The sequence below is a fragment of the Falco punctatus genome (assembly GCF_963210335.1).
Source record: "Falco punctatus genome assembly, chromosome: 8".
Taxonomy (NCBI): domain Eukaryota; kingdom Metazoa; phylum Chordata; class Aves; order Falconiformes; family Falconidae; genus Falco; species Falco punctatus.
This window is the reverse complement of record NC_137588.1, coordinates 30,788,030-30,806,988: the sequence shown is the minus strand read 5'-3', so window position 1 is coordinate 30,806,988 and position 18,959 is coordinate 30,788,030. Positions and strand designations below refer to the sequence as shown.

The window sequence follows — 18,959 nt, the reverse complement described above, 5'->3', positions numbered from 1 at the left end:
GACCATCATCCAAAACACAATAGAAAGTGGTAATCTTGCAATAGAATTTTATAGTGTGGTTTAAAAAATAAATGTAGCTCATCAGTCTAATAAATTCTGTATGTTCCTTACTGTAATTATGATTGAAGTGCATTACTTTGCCGTAGAACTCTATTGGTTTTGTTCTTTTTAAACTCAGGGGGATATTTTTAAACTAAAGATTAGAGAAGAGCCGTAGACTAATGGGCAGAATTCTCTATTTGAAAAGCATATCAGTTAAAATGTAAGATGGCACCAAAAAAATGCACACCGTGATCAGACTAAGAATGAACCTCATTTCAAGCCACTGTCTGAGTAGTCCCTACATTTCTGTGCACACGGTCATGTCAACACAGCAGTCTGTCCAAATGAATTGGCTCTTTAAGTATTATGGGAATTTTGCTGCTGCAGTTGCCACCGAGCCGATGTGGCTGACCCCTGGCACAGCTGCCCTGGGGGCCAGCAGTCAGGGTCCCCCCTCCAGGCGCTAGGGCCCCTATCATCCCTGTTTGAAAGACGACAGTGCAAAGGCAGAGGAAGGGCAATAGCATTTGGAGTCATCATTGCTGATTCCTTTCCCGTAGATTCTCCCCTGCACATAGCAAAAGACAACAAGGCGATAAAGTTTTGCCACCCAAGATTGCCTCCGGTTGCTTCATTAACTTGGTGGCTGTAAAGGTCGCTACTGTTTGTTCTGTTGTCAGCGGAGATCTGTTGGTGGTTGGTTTTACCGTGGGGTTTGAGACTCTTTGAGGTGAGGGAGGAATGAGGAGTACTGTTTGATTTTGTCTTACCCCCCACCAGCTGGAGCTGGGAGTTAGGTACCTCCCAGCACGTGGGATACTACAACCCCTTCCAGAGGTCAGCGCTGTGCTTGGAGGGTGCTGCTGCAGTCCCATGTGGGGAGATCTCTGTAGGAGGTTTTTCTAGTACAAGAGCTCTTCTGTTTGAAATATTTGCGCTGTAGCTACCCCGCTGGCACCTGCCTGCAGCTGGCTTCCTATCTTTGCAGTTTGTGGAGAAAACAAACAGGTGTTTTTCAAGCGGTGCCCCCCTTTCCTTTGTCCACTTTATCTTTTCCATTCCCCTGAGGACCCCTATTTCACTGTTACCAGTACAAATACACCTCGGTGGCAGTGCAGACATGGCTGTGAATAAGCAAAAATGCTGAGCATACTTGGATTACACGGGAGAGGAATGTGTATGCCCCCCACCCTATGCACAGTCCCATAGGTGTCTTGGGCGGCTGACAAAAAGGGCTTTCCTTCCCCTTCAGAGAAACACTGAGCATTTTTATCCCCTTATTTCCATGACACGCACATGCTTTGGAATCCATTAATGTGCATTGTTTGTACGGCTCATTTCTTTAGCTGTCAGCTTAACATAATGTTTAGTTTCAGTATCAATAGAGGGGAGAGAGAAGAGACAGGGAGGGAGCTTTGAGAAAACAATGCATGAACCTGTTAAACTGCACAAGGCAGAGCTGGAGTGGGGAGACTGATTTGCAGGGAGATTATGTCAGTTTATGTTAGAACGTAAGACTGGCTTCAACAGCGTATTAATGTTGAGCCCATGATGTCGTAGCTCTGATTTGCACCTGTGGTCTTGTCAGGAGAGGGAAAAGGCTGTTCTTTAAAAATAGCATCTCTTGTCATTTCTCTTGCAGGTTTTAGTCTCATCCATCTGATTGCCACTGGGGTCTCCTGTTTCTTTGGCTCTAGCCTCTTAACGTTTGTGATTTACGTGTACTGCCAGCGCTGTCAGAGGCAGTCCCAGGAGTCGACTGTTATCCACCCAACCACTCCCAACCATCTCCATTACAAGGGCAACACAACTCCCAAGAATGAGAAGTACACCCCTATGGAGTTCAAGGTAGGGTACTTGATAAGAAATACCACAAACAGCTTGATACTACCTGAACAAATTCTGTATTTATATCATGGTTGGAATTGTGTCGGTTTGCATTTCTGTGCCCAGCTGTCGGCATTACATGTGGGGTTGAAGGGGCATTTAGCTGTACTGTCACAAAGGGGTAAAAAGTCCCATTACCGCAATGGGATTTTGTTCTGTTTGACAGTTCTGATGAATGCCAGTCTGGCACGTATATACCAAGATACTCCAGCCCATTCTGACTATTGTATGTATACAAATAGACCTCTAAGACATCAGTAAGAGCTCAATTCAGTGCATTGTTAGTGCATGGTATGAGGAAACGGAGGGGAGGAAGAATAAAAATGGCAACTTTATTAGACAAATAGCTGGAAAAGTGTGTATTTGTAGGATGAGATTCTGGAAATGCTTTGGGAACTGCCAGACTGGAGAGAATGAGAAAGCAGGGAGGGTTCTGCCCCCTCTATCAGTACTGGACAGAACTTACTCCAGGCAGCCATGCAGAATTCAATGATAGCAGCAGAAATGGGAGCTGAAGCCTTCAGAGGAGATGAGCGTTGAAGTGGCATAGTCTGTTGGTATGTCTGCTTGCTAAAGAGAATGCCACCCATCACCTGAGCAGATAGGACTAAGGGTGCAGGACACCATATGCTGAGACAGTTGTGCATCGTTGTATTTGAGCATCAGTCCCCAGGTGAAGTGTGGGATCAGAGAAGTGAGCAGTGGGATGGGTGGAGGGGCTTCACATCACACAGGAGGAACAGCCTACCTAAGGTTACTTGAAGAGTGTGGAGCATTATTTGGGACATGAACGCAAAATGCAAGGAAACTGCAGCTGCTTGTTCCTTCGTATAGCTACGTGCTGTTGACATTTTGATTGTCTGTTTCTGCTGATCGGTCCTGGCTTATAGCTGAGACCCAACAGATCAATGGTGGGACCATTGCCACAGTCTAAACTCCCTGGGTGTTGGAGACTGTTTCAATGTAGGGATTTTATAATGCTGGGCACAAGGTAACTCCTGATACGTGGCTATGATTTGCAATGTGAATATGCATCAGAACTAAGAGCTTGCATTGAATAAATTGAAAAGAGTCAATGTTATTTTGGTGTTTAAAGTTTGAGCTAGAAAATAAGACCAGTTTGGAAGTAAGCATGTGCTGAATTCCTTCTGTTGGGCATTGCAGCCCCTCAGAGGATCCTGCTGCCTACAAATGCAGTCTCAAAACCACATTTCCTAGCAGCATAAGCTACAGTTGCATGTAGTTTAATAAGGGTGCAGCAACATAATGCTAGTCAGCATGGGTTTGTGGAAAGTAAATCATGTCAAGCAAATTGGATTCCTTTTTAAAATTAAATAAATATTGATCTAGATAGGAGGGAAGCAGCAGACATATTGGGATTTTCAGAAGCTTTTAACAAAGTTTCACAGGATGTATTATTCTACACACTGTGCATATATGGGTTAGGTAATAAATTATTAAGACAGGTAAAGAACTGGGACCTGATCCTGGAAGCTTCAGACTATGAGAGTAGTCATTTCAGTTATGTGAGTAGTTGTGGCAAAGTCAATAGGAAAACCCAGATGAGAAAGGCTTGCAGGAATAAAGAGATGAGCAAGAATATCCCCTTGTTTCTTACATAGCAAACAATGAAGAAAAGAGACCAATTTATTTTTGTGGTCAAAAGCAGGCAGTTACAGGGTTGGCTTTGTGTTAACATTTTCTTTGTGATTTATATCATGCTATCACATGTTATCAGATGAGGCTAAAATAGGCAGAATGGTTAAAATTTAGAAGGATGAAGTTGTTCGCAGAACAATCTTGATCAATTGGGTAAATGGGTTATGAAATGCAATATGTCTATGCCGAGTGGTGCAGTGGAGTAGAAGTAATAACAAAGCTAAGCAAAGTTTAAAATAGCAGCAATTAGTTAATGCAGTATCAGGAGGGAGTTGACCTCTTCGATAGACCCATCTCTGAATACTGTATCTAGTGTGTAGTAACAGTGAGCAGCTGTTAGAGTCTTCTTTCAAGGGACATAAAGAGCTTAGGCATTAGATCAAGTTTTGAAAAGTCTAGTTTATTTAAAGGAAGGCATTAGCTAACTGGGACTGTATGAGGCTGGGGGAAGAAGGGACTTGGACACAAGGAGATAGACCAGATGGGGCTTATTTATAGAATGTTAGGAAGTGAAAGAGTTCAAAGGCATAAATCCGCAGTCATTGGACAGACCAAAACTAAATGTTTGGGAGCAAGGGGCTACTGGCCAAGAAGAACTTGAAGTCATACACTTTCAGAGCGGTAAATGAGGCAAAGAGATTTACAGAAAGGGTAAATTCTGTTTATCAAGTGGAGACCCTTCCCTCTATTCCTGCTGAATATTTCGTTATCTTCATCTTTCATCTTCTCTATTGGCCCTCTTAAACCCTTGACTGAAAATGTCTCATTTAATACTACACACTTGCCTCTCTTCAGTGTTCCCTTGAAGCATATAGCGTTAGTGCAATAAGAGGAAGGCTCTGTGTGCTCTGTGCTGTGTAATTACTTACAGAACTTGTTATTAGCCAGCTTTATATTTAGGAATAACTGGCAGATTTTTCTAAGGGTCAAGAGGGAGTTGGGGAGTTTTTCATGCCTTCAAGGAGCGTGTGTGATTTTATTGTGATGCTACACAATTAACATTCAAATAATGGAGGAGCTAAAATTCACCTTCTGGAAAATGAGGGTTGGACTGAGCTTGGATATGGGCCCATCTGAATTTAAAATGTGTATGTATGAAAGAAAGTGAAAACATCTGAAATTCCAGATTCTAAAACCAAGTAAGTTTCTGTTCAGCAGATACCAAGAAAACTGCCCCCAACATTTTTTAGGTAATGAAAGCAAAAGAATCATTGTAGATTTGTGTGTGTGTGTGTATTTGAAAGAGTTAATAAATCCATGATTAAGGAAAGGCATGGTTTGTAGACTACTCTTCAGTAACAGAAAATGATAATGCACAGTGACATGATGGTAGCAGAAGGCTGACCATATGCACTAGTCTATTATTTTCCATTCTTTGATAATAATAAGCCTTCTGCAATCATCTTTAGTTTGTTTTCATCTTGAAGTAGCTCTGCTCTTCAACCAGCAGGTGAACACAGTAGAAAGTTTGGCAGTATTACATTCAAATGTACAGCACTGAATGCAAACTCATAAATCAAGGTGAATTTTATATAAAGGCAGATTTTAATGAAGGAAGTGCTGGCTGATTTGAGCCTTGTTGGACATTTCAGCACAGCAATGCAGTAATGCAGATCAGATGTAAATATCATACATAATGGTGACCTATTGATCACTTAGCTGATGCTAACTTGCCTAGGCAGTGTTTTGCAGAAGAGTGTTTTATTTTTGCTGGCTTCTTTTCCCTTCCTGTTTTGCTTTCTCAAGAATGCTATGAGATTTATTATTAGCTATTTTAGCCATGATGTCTTAAAAGATTTCATGCATATGCATTTAGCAGCAGCACGTTGATTTTGATTTGTTATTCACAGATTGTAGGGAAGAGACCTTTGGGGTCACCTAATAAGCAGTTCATGTTTCATTAATTGGTTAAAGTTCATACAGTACTCTGACAATATTGAAGATTGTGCAGAACAAGAGCATAATGAAATAAAAATTATCTGCTCTTCACATTTTGGCATGATGGGTTACAGAACCACCTACAACCTTCCCAGTACTGCCATGTCGTTCAGTTAATAACTGGCTATCAAAGCAGAGAGGAAATCCTCTTTTTTTAACATCTTGCTTCAGCTACTCAGGGACTTACTCATGTGAGTTACTTATTAGAGCCAGGCTGATGGAAAACCAGATGATCCTGCAGTGGAAGCAGGAGAATGTGTGGTCAAGGTTGAACCCTTGTGAGTTAGGAGCTCTTGGAACAGCCACACATCGAGAAAGGGTTTGGACCGAACTTCTTCCTATTGCTAAATCCTCTGCCAATAAAAAGAGCCAACATTTTATTCTACATGGGATTTGGACAGACAAAGGCATCTGCACATTGATCCAAATCCAAAATCCAATCGCCTTTGGATCAGGCCAGATGGGATTAGTGAGAAATGTAAGTTTTCAGGATGGTTATGATGATGATTCTGCAGATTTTCTTCTCGATTGTGCTGGACAGACCTCCCTCTGTCCTTCCTTCCTTAAACACAGCTTTAGTCATGAGTCATGCAGTCAAACTCTTTCCGTGCTGATGCCTCAAATAAGGTGAGGAAGCACCTGAGGAGCATTGCATCTGCTCTGAGCATCACCACTGCTCTCAATGAAGCTCAGGGCCAAACACTGAACTTGTGCTCAATCAAAACAGTCATTTATGTCAATGAACAAATTTATTGTGGGGGAAGATGAGGTGAGAAATGAGAGAGATTGCAGGATACGGCAATGAAAGTGGGAAACTAAATATTAGATATATCACCTGATACCTGAATTTCCTAGGAGAACATCAGAGTAATGCACATTAAATTCAGTGAGACTGTTGAGTTCTGCACTTGCCCAAAATTATACAGCAAATATAAATGCAGCTGCCAGAAAATGGGGGAATATTCTGTAGATCACTTGGGACTCTGTATAAATTAGAAACCACAATGAATATTTTTTAATAAAGTGGGAATGCTGCTGTTGAGAATCAAATAACAGTGCAGAGCAGACAACCCCTGTGAAGGACTCGGGACACTGTGATCCACACTTCATTACTAATCCCAAATAATTCATGGCAATAAAATACCAATGTGGAGGGTTATGAAACAGAAACCAATTCTGACTTTGGAAGAAGAATCCTTCTGAATAAAACAGGCTAGGAGTTTCGTGTGGCTTTCAACACTGCAAATAAAGCTCAGCATATAGGAAAGTGGATCCCTGTATGGATTTGAAATGTTTCTGTCTTGGTGATGGTCATTTTCATTGACAATGAAAATCACACCTTTTTTATAGCAGGGAGAAAGCCAGCTGTTCAAGTTAAATTAGCTTTAACTACTGTCAGGTACCCTAGAGGAATCTTTGTCTAAGTCAGCCTTGGTCTCTGAGGATGTTTGTTTCTGTCTGCCATGGAAAACTTAAGGCTTTGGTGTCCTATTGCTTAATTTGATATGTTGCTACTTCAACTAAAATTGGCTAACCCATTTATTTGTAGTGGTCACAGCGCATACACTGATAGCACTGTGATATAAGTTTTTTTCTTTTCCTGGTGACCCCTTCACTGTGCATCATTCAAGCCCCAGGAAGGGGCAGTAAATTTCAGACATAATCCAGCAGCTGATGATACCCAACATCATCAATAAATTATCAACAGCCTCCCTTAAGTATTTGCTTTAACTGCATGGTGGTTTAGAGAGATACTTAGCTGATGTAATCAGCTGGGAAAAAATTTATATATATTATATTTATTTATATATATATGTATATATAGAATCAGATTGAAACATAAATTTTGTTCCCATTGAATTTCATGTTTAACAAAGACTATTTGCCCTGAACAAAGTGGCATTTAAGAACATTAGGTGCTTGAATGGTAGAGTACATATATTTAGTACTTGCCATGAGTATAGTATTATTTGAAAAAGAATAGTAGGGGCAGGGGGTTGTATTGGGAAAGGAGCATTGTGCCCTTTCTTGTATGATCCTGCAGTTGCAAATATCACTTCAGGGGACTCTCAATTTACATAACGCCTGCTAGGAAGGGAAAGCAAGAGAGCTTACTGATGGGGAAAAAAGGATTAAGTGGTGTGTCTCAGTCAAAATCTATTAGTGTCTTTTCTCCCCTCTATATCATTGGGTCAAGCCAAATTGAGCAATCAAGCATGCCTGGAGGTGTGGCTGTCCTAGAATAATTGTGCCAGTAGAGTGATGTGCATCTCATGGAGGTGTCCTCACCCCATGCCAGCAGTGGCTCAGTGGGTTGCTGTGTGCAAGTCACAGATATCTCCCTCTCATAGATACATTATTTAAGAGTAGGGGAAACTGCCAATTTGGATCTGAATGTTTACTTGCTCCTGCTTCCTCTGGGATGCTAAACAGCTGCTCTCAATGGTCTTCCAATGGGAATTGGTGCCCGCTCCATCTGGTTATCATACAAACCCTTTGTGACTTCACAGGGCTGTTGCTGCTAACTGCGAGGTGGGAATCCACATCATTCCTCCTCCCCCTGCATTTTGAGAGAGTCCAGCTTTTGGGATGACTTTTTATTTTCCTCTTTAAGCCGTATTGAGAAGTGATGCTGGGGGTAGATGCTTGATATTTATCCTGTCATGTTTTTCTCTATTGACTCAGACTTCTCTCCTCCTCCTTGTACAACCAGGTGTATCTCCTCTACAACCAGGTCAGGGATATGGTCCATGTTCTGCCTTCTAACAAGCTAGGCTAGTCATCATGGATGCTCATGCTAGCATTTCTTTGGGATTGTGTTACAGCAGCTGTGGTAACTTGTGGATGCAGGCAAGACAGGTTTGTAGGCAGAAAGGTTTTGGTTTGTTTTTAATTAGATAAATTAGTATATCTGGGAAAAGCTGGCAGGTTTTTGAACACGTGAGCTATTATTTCAGACCTGAAGACAGACAGATGTGTCCAAGAAATTATCTGATTTTTCCAGCTACATCGATCAATCTAATGATCAGTATTACCTTTTTCTTGAAAATTTTGCCTTTCCTAATTTCTCTGAGGTTGACATGTATCTGTCTCCACCCACCCACCTATGCTGGAAGAAGGAGAATTCAATTAAGAACAACTTCAGGAATGGGAATAACAAAATTGCGCTGCACCGAGTGCTGTGTATTTACGTGACTTCCCTCTACTGGTCAGAAGAGGAATATTTCAAGTGTGCCCTGCCTTCATTTGCTACAAGTTAATAGTTCTCCCTTGGTCCAGGTGCTTGCAAGTGGTTCTTCCCTCTTTGTCTCCTCAAAGCTCTGGCTGGCGGTGGTATGTGCATTAGCTGAACTGGGAAATCTTCAGTGCCGCCAAGATGGTCAGGAGAAATTAATTATGTGTTTGCAGAAGAGTTTAAAGGGAGACATGAAAGAGGCAGGAAGCTAAAGTAAAGGGAGCAGATAATATTAGACAAACAATAAATACCAGAAAACTTATAAGCTTTGTGGTACACTTGGAGGGGAGCTGCCTTGCATTCTTCTGGAACAGCTCCACTAGTAAATAATGGATTTTTAAGTAGAATTATAAAGAAATGGAGCTGCATCCATACAAATTAAAGACAGCTGTGTCGGTATTCAGAACTAGGTGTCAATGTCCAGAACATGTTTGGCAGCTCTGAGAGAGGACAGCCAAAATACCTTAGATGTATTTTCCTGAACCATGACCGCCCTGTCCTAAAGAGCAGTTGAGAGCTCAGGGCTGCTCAGGATGTGCTGGCTGCTGCCACGGCATGGGCTTCAGCAACGCTACACCACCTTTCCCTGGTGCATCATTTGTATATGCACAATAGGTTTGGCATAGGGTAAGCAGGAGTAGCTCTGCCTGCGTTCTCCTATAGCTGGGGGAATCCTCATTAAATCAGCTCTAATATTGTCCTGACATTTGGCGCAAAGCATGTGAATAAAGGAAAGAACTGAAAATCCATGAATGAGGGAATCTAGATGGACTGTATCCCAGAGTCTGTGAGACGCAGCTAATGAACAACTCCAATTACCTTTATAAATATCATGGATCTTGGGCAAACCCCCAGTGCCATGAAATGCAAAGGTAATACAAAAGCGTTTGTAAGAAAGCAGCCCAATTTCCTCCTAGCTAATTGAGTCACTGTTAAGCTAACAAAGTCCAATGCACTAAAATCACACAAGTAGCTCCAGTAAGTCTGTCTGGGAAACGCCAGTTGGATTTGGGCATAAGACAAAACATCTGTAAGCAAACAAGCCCACAATCGATAGAGTATGCCCGGACCTTCCCCATTCAACAAAGCATATCAATGGGGTGTTAAATCCCACTTGGTCTTTAAAATTTGGCAAAGTCAAGGCCATACTAGAGTGAAACCAAGAGAAACAAATGGGATTGACTTGACTGTACTTTCAGTTACAGCGGTGGAAGCTTGTTGAAACAAATCTGTGTCAGTGTTAATGTGCAGGCAAATCCGAGTTAATATCTGAGAGGCAACATATCACATACGTGGATGAAATGAAAGGTGGCTGGGCTAAACTGACAGCTGAGCAGTAAGAAATCCAACATGATCACTTTTTGTGAGAGTTTTAGCATTAGAGAATGAAGAAAAAGCATGAGATGGCTGCATCAGGGCAGATTCTCAGCTGGTTAAAAAAAGCAACTTCACTGGTCCATACACCTAAAGCGAAGAGGATGGCATTGGTGTATTAAATAATACTGTGAATTATAAATAGAAATTGGCTTGGACAGGAATGCTGCTGTAGAGATTGAAACCTGGCTAATGGACTGTGAACATCGGGCAATTGTTAATGGGAACATATGGGACTATGGGGGGGAGTTGTTTGGGGCACCGCAAGCAGTAATGCAAGGTTTGGCTTTATTTAATATCTTCATTAATGAGCCTGGAGAGGGTGCAGCCAGCGTGTTAATTAAACTAGCAGAAGATATTAAATTGGGAGGTGTATCAAAAAAAAACAGCCACTGGTATAGAAATAATGGAAAATGACCTGAGGAGGTTATAAATGTAGAGAGAAAATAACAAGGTGAGATGCAACATGGGGAGAAAACAAAGCAATCTTGAGGAAAATAATCAAAAAGCAGCTATTTAGAGGGTGGGGGATATTTGGAAAGCAATAGGACTATAAGAGACTGAATGGAGTTAGCAGATGGCAAATGAGGCCCAGTTTTTACTTTTATCTCTATTTTTACTACCTTTATTCTTTTTTTTTTTCTTTTTTAATGCCACTGCAGTTACACCTTTGCAATTCTCAGTCTAAATGTAGCACTGTGGGCTGGCACCAGACTGCATGACTTGTGTTGGTAATTCACCAGAACGAGCAGCTCTGAGACCTGTCCGAAAACTCAGGGCTGCTGGCTCCGACCCGCCTGCCCCGCACAGACCTACGGCCAGTCGCTCTGGTTAGTCATTAGTTACCACCGGCTGAAGCCCAGCATAGCCCAGTCGCTCTAGATGACCATCTGCACCCCATGTGAACTATTAAACTTAGTTTTAGAAGGCAGTGATCATACCTCTGGTGAGTTAGCCTGAGTACTAGAGCATGCACAAGGGCAGGTGCTGTAGCTCAAGTGATGAATCTCTGTAGTAACACTATTGTATACGTGAGGGACCCAGGAAGGGCATACGCCAAGGCATAGTAGTGCAGCAAGGAGACAGTTTGCACCTTCCCACGCAGCTGAGATCATGTCTGCTATATCCTGTGCACCAGCTATATTGGGAAGCAGCTTGGGGCAGCCCTGAATTCCTCTATTTTTGTCTGGACACCACGTCATGGGTGTTGCCACCACCAAATTGCTGGCAAGCGAGGCACAAATAGCAAGCTTTAGGCTAGACACCTGCACTTGCCAGTGGGAAGACTTCCACCAATTCCTCGGCCTTCTCTTTACAGCTGAGGCAAATACTTAACCCCAGACTTAGCTCTAAGCAGGGTCTCGCTTCGGTTTGTCTTACTGTTTTGTCATCTTACTTATGTGCATCTTACATCATTTTGTTTTTCATCTTACTCATGTGCTTAAAGTCAGAGATGTGCCAATGCATCTGTCTGACAATGGTCCTTTATGTTGCCAACTCTGAAGGGTTTTATAAGTTTAAAATGGCAGTAATATAACCTCAGTCCCTCCTAAGTATAAGGGTAAAATAGCAATTTTCAAATAGCTACAGAAAACTTTAGCTCTTCATTTTCTTATAATTTAATGTTAGTTCCATTGTCAACCTGAGCACATCTACAGATGCTGCCATCATTTGGGGGTTGTTTAATTTATTTACCAGGAACAGTGAACAAAGAATTTCCAGTCTAAAAGTATGGTAAGCTTCCATCCAAAAAGAACATGCAATCATAAGTTTAGTGTCCCAGTGGGATTTTTTTGTATCTCTTATATATAAAATAGGTTCCTCATCTGTACATCTACACTTCACTGTAAATCCTGCAAAGAGCCTTATTGAATTCATCTGAAAAAACTCAATACATAAACCCTGGCCGCTGCTACCTTTGACTTGGGTGTAGGCAGAGCTCAAGAAATTTTACAAAAGCATCAAGTGAGGCAGGTTTTTTTAGTGTAAGATACTAAGCAAATGTTTAAGATCAAAAAGAAGAATCATTGAAGTCTTAAAAACCACTCTTAGCTTGCAGTAAATACATGGGTCTCATAAGGTCTTTCTGGCAACTTTTTGTCTTGCCAGGGTCATTTCTGATGTATAGCTTGAAAGGCACAGCAGTGTCATGGCATCCAGTTGATCAGAAGAAAGGGAGCATGTGGGTGGGCCAGACGTCATTTATTTTCTTGGTGTCAATTATTGCCAAAAGAGGTTATTTTAGTTGTATGTTGGGGTTTTTTAGATGTAATTATTATGCTAATTATTTCCAAATTTACTGGTTAATTATAATACTAAGATCTTCGCCTTGGTACTTCCAGAGATGTACAAGCTGTGGGAAATGTTTCGTAGCATTAATATATTTCCACAACCCTAAGTCATTTAACAAGAAGGCATGGCTAGCTCCATAAAAGAGCTGCCCTGCATCAAAAAACCCATTTTTCTCAATTTGATTTCACTGCAAGACACAAATGACTTAAGAGGAGCACAAAAGCACTTAAATGTTGGATCTTGGCTTCATTACATCATTGCACAATTCCCTTATCCCTCCGTTTTCCTGGGAATGAGGGGAAGTAATGGCTATCCCACTGTTGATACAGGAAGTCTGTTGGATGCCATCCCAAGGAAAATTGGAAAGGCTACCTCAATTCTTGTAGGGCTAATTGTGTGGCTGAACTCAGTGGGAATGTTGTCCTTGATTTCTGCAGAGGCACGGTGCAGGATGCACATGGGCATCATTTGGGTATTGCTAAGACAAATGGGTTGACTACAAAGTTGCCATCTGCTACCTAGACCCTGATTTTTGACCTTTTCCTGTGTCCGCAGTGGATGATCAGGGTTAGCAGTGGTTGGAGTTGTTACCTTTGGTTCCTTAGTGCCTGTGACCACTTTGTGATGAAGGAAAGAGGAAGTTTTTCTTTGTAGTACACTGGGACATTTAACATTACAAACAAACTTGCAAGTCAGAAACTTTCAACTATGCAGTCCTGGCACAGGCGACACGTCTCTGATGAGTCATGCCCCTTGGAAAGGTGCACGCTGCACTTATTCAGAGGTTCAAGTGGTGACAGCTTAACCATAAATGCTAGACAGTGGTTTGAAGCTGCCCAGGAAGGTCACCCAAATTTTTCTTTCTCTTTTCTACCTTTTTAAAGTGGAAAGTGTCATGGGTGGGAGGTGAAAGAACTGCAATTATACCTGTTGACAGAGAAATAGTGGAGAAGCTGTGAGGTTGGTGGAAACTGTGCTTGCTCACTGACTTCACGGGGACTGTGGTGCTGTGTAGCTGGTGAAGATTACCCTACAAAACTCTGGGAAACTTGCTGACTCTTCCCACACACCAGCCCCAAAATAGAAAATAAGATCTGGACCTCAAAGAGAATGCTGAGCTCCAGAAAGCTGAGTGCTTTCTGCCTGAGAAGATTAAGGAAATCTTGCCATTGCATGTCACCCTGCGGGAACTACTTTGCGTGCCTTATTTTAGTATCAGCTGTATATGTATCAGGTGCTTTTAGAAGCATTCTTTTCACTATAGCTTCTGAAAAACTATATGGAATTCCTTTTAGTTGTGGGTGGGGAGACGTTCATCTTTTTAAATCAAGTTTTGAAATCTTTGTGAACTATTTATTGAAAAATTGAAACAATTGATTTGTTTATGTGTGTAAGAAGTGTTTATACAGCTTACACATGAGCTGTAGGATGGGAGTAGTACTGGAAGTCCCATACTGTTATGCATGAAGATGTTTTGATACATTGGGAGAATGTAAGCAAGTAAGTCAGTGGATTGTGACTTAATGATCTGGAGCAGAGGCAGAATTTGGGGGAGTAGTGGTAAGGCATTGCTGGAGAAAAAAGTAACAAATGGAAAACCTGAATGATGACTTAGGCTAAAAACAACAGTGCAAAAAGCTGAACAAAATTATAAATGTATGCATATGGCACAATACAGTCCTTTTTAACACATCCAACACTTGGCTTCACCTTGGGAGAAACAGCCTGCGAGTGCGTTTAAGTGTTTTGCCTCTGCTGTGAATACCAGGGGCAAAGCAGCACACAAGGGGACATCTCTAAACCTTCCCTGCAGACTCCTCCTGTTCAACTAGTGACTAATACAATAGCAAGAGTAATAACAAGTAGTTTATGTCTTTCTGTAAATATTGAAATACTGAGGATTCTGTTGTTCTTGGCATAGACATGCAATCCACCAGCAACAAGACTGGACCTTTTGATTAGTTGACAGATCACATATAACGGAGAAAGCTGCTGCTGTTCTACCTTCTCTTAAAACCACATCCACCTTAGTCCATCTGAAAACATCCCTGCTTGACAAGAGTTCCTGAGTGAGAGAAATTTTTTTATATGTTAGTCATATGCCAACACAACATAATGAAGGGTCTTTTGAAGAAAGCAGTTGAATTTGTGTCTGCTTTTGAGTGATCCACTTGGTTGGGTTAGTGCATGCTGGTGGCTTACCTTCTGCTAACAGGTTCTTGAATTGAGGTTGGTGGTGAACAGACCAGAAGAAACAAGTTATATCAAGTATAGCATGGCTCGTACTGTGAGGGAGGAAGCAGGTAAAAGTATTCTATTGATGCATATTGAATTTCTAGTTATTAGTTGAACGGAGCGCTTTTCCTAAGCACGCCCCACAGGTTTTCATATTAGCTCAGAGTCTGGGCTCACTTTTGATGGGGAATATTATGCTTGCCCAACTACCATAAGCTTCTTTCTTCTCGAGGCAGGATAGGACCAAAATGAGGGCCTGAAATATGTTTCCCTCAATGTTTAAAATGCATCATGTGTGTGACAGAGATTTTGCAAGTGGTGTTTCAGCAATAAGCATTGATCAGGCTTTTGGTTCTTTCTGATCCTGCTTACCGAGCAACCACTCCTAAGAGGCTGTAGCTGCCGGCAAGGGGAGGCATTGGTGTTTGATATGGGAGGGAGCAGACAGCGAGAAGGGGAAAATACAGGTTGAGTGTCAGGAAAAGTGTCATAAGTAAGGTCTGGTGGGTGCTTGGATGACTGACACATCTCCCTGCACAGTGCAGGATGGTAGCACAGAAGGGCTCAGGCAGCAAAGGCAAGTTTTTCTTCCTTCTCTGAAACCTCTAGTGAGGATAGCCTGAGCTCTAGTGCTCACTGCGCTGCTTTAGTCAGCTTAGCTACTGCAGCTAAGTCCCTGCAAAAGCACCAAGGATCGTCTCTTTAAGAGGATTTATTGGGCATTGTCATCAGCTGCTGCTTCTTGGCCACGGTGATACTGGGGGCTAGGCTCAGAGGTAGCTAGGGTGAAGAGGCACTCATAGGAGCTGGGCTGTGAGCAAGGGTCTGGTCTGTGTTATTTTCTGTGATTGACTGTAGTTGTGTGGTGGCGATGACTTTCGCGTTGGGACTTACAAATTTTGGTGGGAACACCTATGGGCGTGGGAGGCTCTTTGCATTCCCACAATAACTCCAGTGAGTTCAAGTTGTCAGGAGACTCTGACCTTGACAGCATAACCCATACAGCAGTGGGGGAACGTCTGCCAAGGAGAAAGTCATTGGCCATCTCTGTACTGTCACAGCGAAGAACGGCAAGACAATGGCAAGGGTTAAAGCTCTGAGCAGAAAGCACAGGGAGCCCACCCAGAGAGATTTAACTGCACGCCTCTTCTCCTGCAGCGCATGCATGAGTGTGTGCATGTGTGTATGTACAACTTTAAAATTCACTGCTGCCTATTTTCCCTTCTTCAAAATATCAACCAATTTCTAGTGCCAAGGAACCTAATAATCTATTTATTACAATGAGACAGACAGTAAGTTTGTGTAGGGAAATGTTAAGGCAGTGCACATTGATCATGCTGATTTAGGACAGTACTGCCATCACAGCATTTCCAGAGACAAAATCTTTGCAACTAATTGCATTATAAATTCCACTAAACCATTTTCATAAGGTATTTCCCTAAGATATAAGCTCTCCATCAACAATAAAACCAAAAAGAGCAAAGAAGCAGTTGTGGGTTTTTTTCCTAGTTAAATGCTATATGAAAGTAAGACAAAGAGCGAGGAAAAAATGCAAATTGTGTTAATTAAATGCTAAGTCTGCTGTAAGAGGCTAGTTTTAAACACCATGGGACATACTGAAACTCATAGAGATTTTTAAACTGAAAGCCAAAAAAGTAGAGTCCTGAGATCTTTGTCCTCTGATCAAGATGGTCCTGAGCCATGCCAGGTCAGGATTTTGATGTTACCAAATTTCAGAGGTGGTAATCCTGGCATGTCATGAATCTTAACCATCCTAAAAAATGACCCAGATGAGGCCTGGGTGCTGCAGTGGAGTGCAGCAGTGGGAATCAGCTTCTTCATCCTGCTGGGATGGCCTGTGGCCACGGGGTTACACCGCCTGCAGTGGGTACCCTGGGCTAGAGACGCCGGTAGGAAACAGCAGTCACCGTGCACAGCCAGTGTGAACACCTGTGGTGCTCACCAGAGAGCAAGTCCCCCAGATACTCAGTGGTAGTACTTAGCAGAGTGCATGTTTATAGGGGATCTCATATGTTTTTATCAAGTTGGGTCAGAAGACGCTGAAGCACAGAGCACTTAACTGGATTTCCAAAGGAAGCATAGCAACCAGCAGAGGATGAGCCTGGCTTCCTTCTTTCCCATCTTCCAGCACAAAGCAGCAGACTGTTGCCCACACTATTTCAGTATTTCTTTGGGTTACTGGGAGCAAAGCATGACATTTCTTTCCTTCTTTTCATATTGAAGGGCACAAATTCTCATTCCTTGGAAATATCTGTCACTTTGAGCATACCTATACAAATTCTCTCTTGGTTCCTGGAAGTGATGTGCTGTGAGCTCATTTTAGAGACTCCAGGCAAGGAGAGACCTCAGTCAGACCACGAGGAGGCTGGGTGTCCCCCGGTTTTCATGTATGAGATGTTTCAGGTAGTGCCTATTTCCAAAAAAGTTTTTTCAGTGGTTCAGCAATTGAGAAATTTCTTTGCCATGGTACTTTTGCCATACTTTTGCCTTTCTTCCTAATGTCTTGTATGAAACTGGGAGTCACAGCCTCCAGGGCTGCTGTAGCTGTCAGTCTGTTGTCGAATTAGAAGAAAGCATTTTCTTTTCTTCCTCCTCCTCTCCCCCTCCCCATGCAGCAAAATAATTTGATTACAAAGAAATTGGGAGATAAATGTACCGCCTGTGGTCTTGCCTTTGAGCCTAGGGGTAGCTCTGAGCATTTCAGCAGTCGCAGCTGGGGTGCGGCTCAGCCCTGACCGCAGTGGCCATGTGCTCAGGGTGAGACCCCACGTACAAACTGCAGCCTCCTAAAAGTTGGGCACCTGCTGCCGGCAGGTTGCCCCACTGCTGCCGGGACTGGGGGGGTCAGGGGCTTCCCCAGAAGGCAATTTTCATCTGCACCTGCCTTCACACAGGAAAGGAGATTTCTCCTCGCCTTGGTGATGGAGCCACAATGCCTGAAGTTTAGGTGGCTGAAGTTAGATGGGTCAAGTAAAGCTAATGGAGTTGCGTATCTCATGGACTTGAGCATTAATTAATATTCATCTTGCCCTGAGCTGGATTAGGTATGAAGTGTTTGTCTCATGGGGGAGCTGAGGTAAAGCGGTTCTCCCAGGAGCATCGGGTTGTGGCAGAACAACCATTAGGTCCCAGGACTAGATGCCTCCTTAGTTGTCTCCATCTCTGCTGCAGACAGGAGAGACACTCATACCCTTTTTAAATGTACTGTGCCCCGATGATGAGGATGCTGTAGCAAACACACCTAGTGTTGACTCCCAGATCAAAGGAGTGAGCTCCCTGTATGACAACCATTAAAGGTGCATTAGGAATGGCACAGGCCAGAGACATGTATAAGAAATTTAAGCCAGGGGTTAGTTGAACAAACTGTTGTAAAAGTTCCTCAGCCAAATTCACAGAAATCAGATGACTATAAAGATGCAGGAGAAAGTTTATAAAATTATTGCATTCCCCCTCCCAAATGGGATTTCATCCTTGTGCATATAGGTAATGGCTGGCATAGCAATGGGCTTTAATCTGGGGAGAGGGGGACATCTGCTTGCTGGTGGGAAAAGTAATAGTAATTCTTGCAAAAAGCAGAGAAGGGGGGAAGCGGGGGGTGGAGGGGGGAGAAAAAAACATTTATTTTTATGGTAAAAGGGGCATTTGTGGTTCTCAATTTTGATGTTATTGTTGCCAACAATTGTTACGTGGTTGTTAAATTTTTTAAGTCATTTTAGTTTTTTCCAAAAGTGACCATGATTTGTTACTTATACTGTAGCTTACAGAAGTGACACACTTAATATCGGGGGGTCCAAACCTGGATATCTACCAATGGAGATGGAGATCAGGTAAATGCACACCTGCTCTTCCAAAGAGAAAAAGCTGCTGTTTGGCAACTGGTTTGAGAGGGAGCTGCAGGCTGTAACACAAACATTTTTGAAGAGATTAGATTGAGTGCTGCCATTAATCACCAACTTTTGTGTAGGCCCAGCATGGTTTTGTGTGACAATGATGTTCAGACAACATGCCATCTACCAGGAGACTCCAGGTCTCTGGAGAAGGCTCTGGGTTCTGGCCCTAGCAGTAGCTGAGTGCAGGTCCACCAAAGGAGACCCGGCAGGAGCTGCGGTCCCCCGCAAGACTAGCCCCATAGCGAGTACGATGTACCTCTTACTCTCCCAGCCGGAGGGAAGGTGGTGGTGGCTGCAACAGAGACCTTGACGGAGAAGGCAGGTGAGAGGGAGGTGTCTGCAGGTAGAAAAGAGTAATTATGTGGCACCATTGCCATGCCTGTCAT

At 42.7% G+C, this 18,959-nt stretch overlaps 1 protein-coding gene across 6 annotated transcripts in view; it reads left to right on the top strand.

Moving 5' to 3' along the window:
* The window catches only part of SEMA5B (semaphorin 5B), a 295,424-nt gene that overhangs the window by 256,400 nt on the left and 20,065 nt on the right, over nucleotides 1-18,959 (top strand). For 5 of the 6 annotated variants that reach the window (XM_080399745.1, XM_080399742.1, XM_080399743.1 and 2 more), the window contains one exon: nucleotides 1,685-1,890. In XM_080399745.1, the coding sequence (XP_080255871.1) occupies nucleotides 1,685-1,890 (206 nt within the window). Of the gene's footprint in view, nucleotides 1-1,684; nucleotides 1,891-18,440; nucleotides 18,511-18,959 lie in introns of all 6 variants that reach the window. The other variant, XM_080399747.1, reaches the window with a different exon arrangement.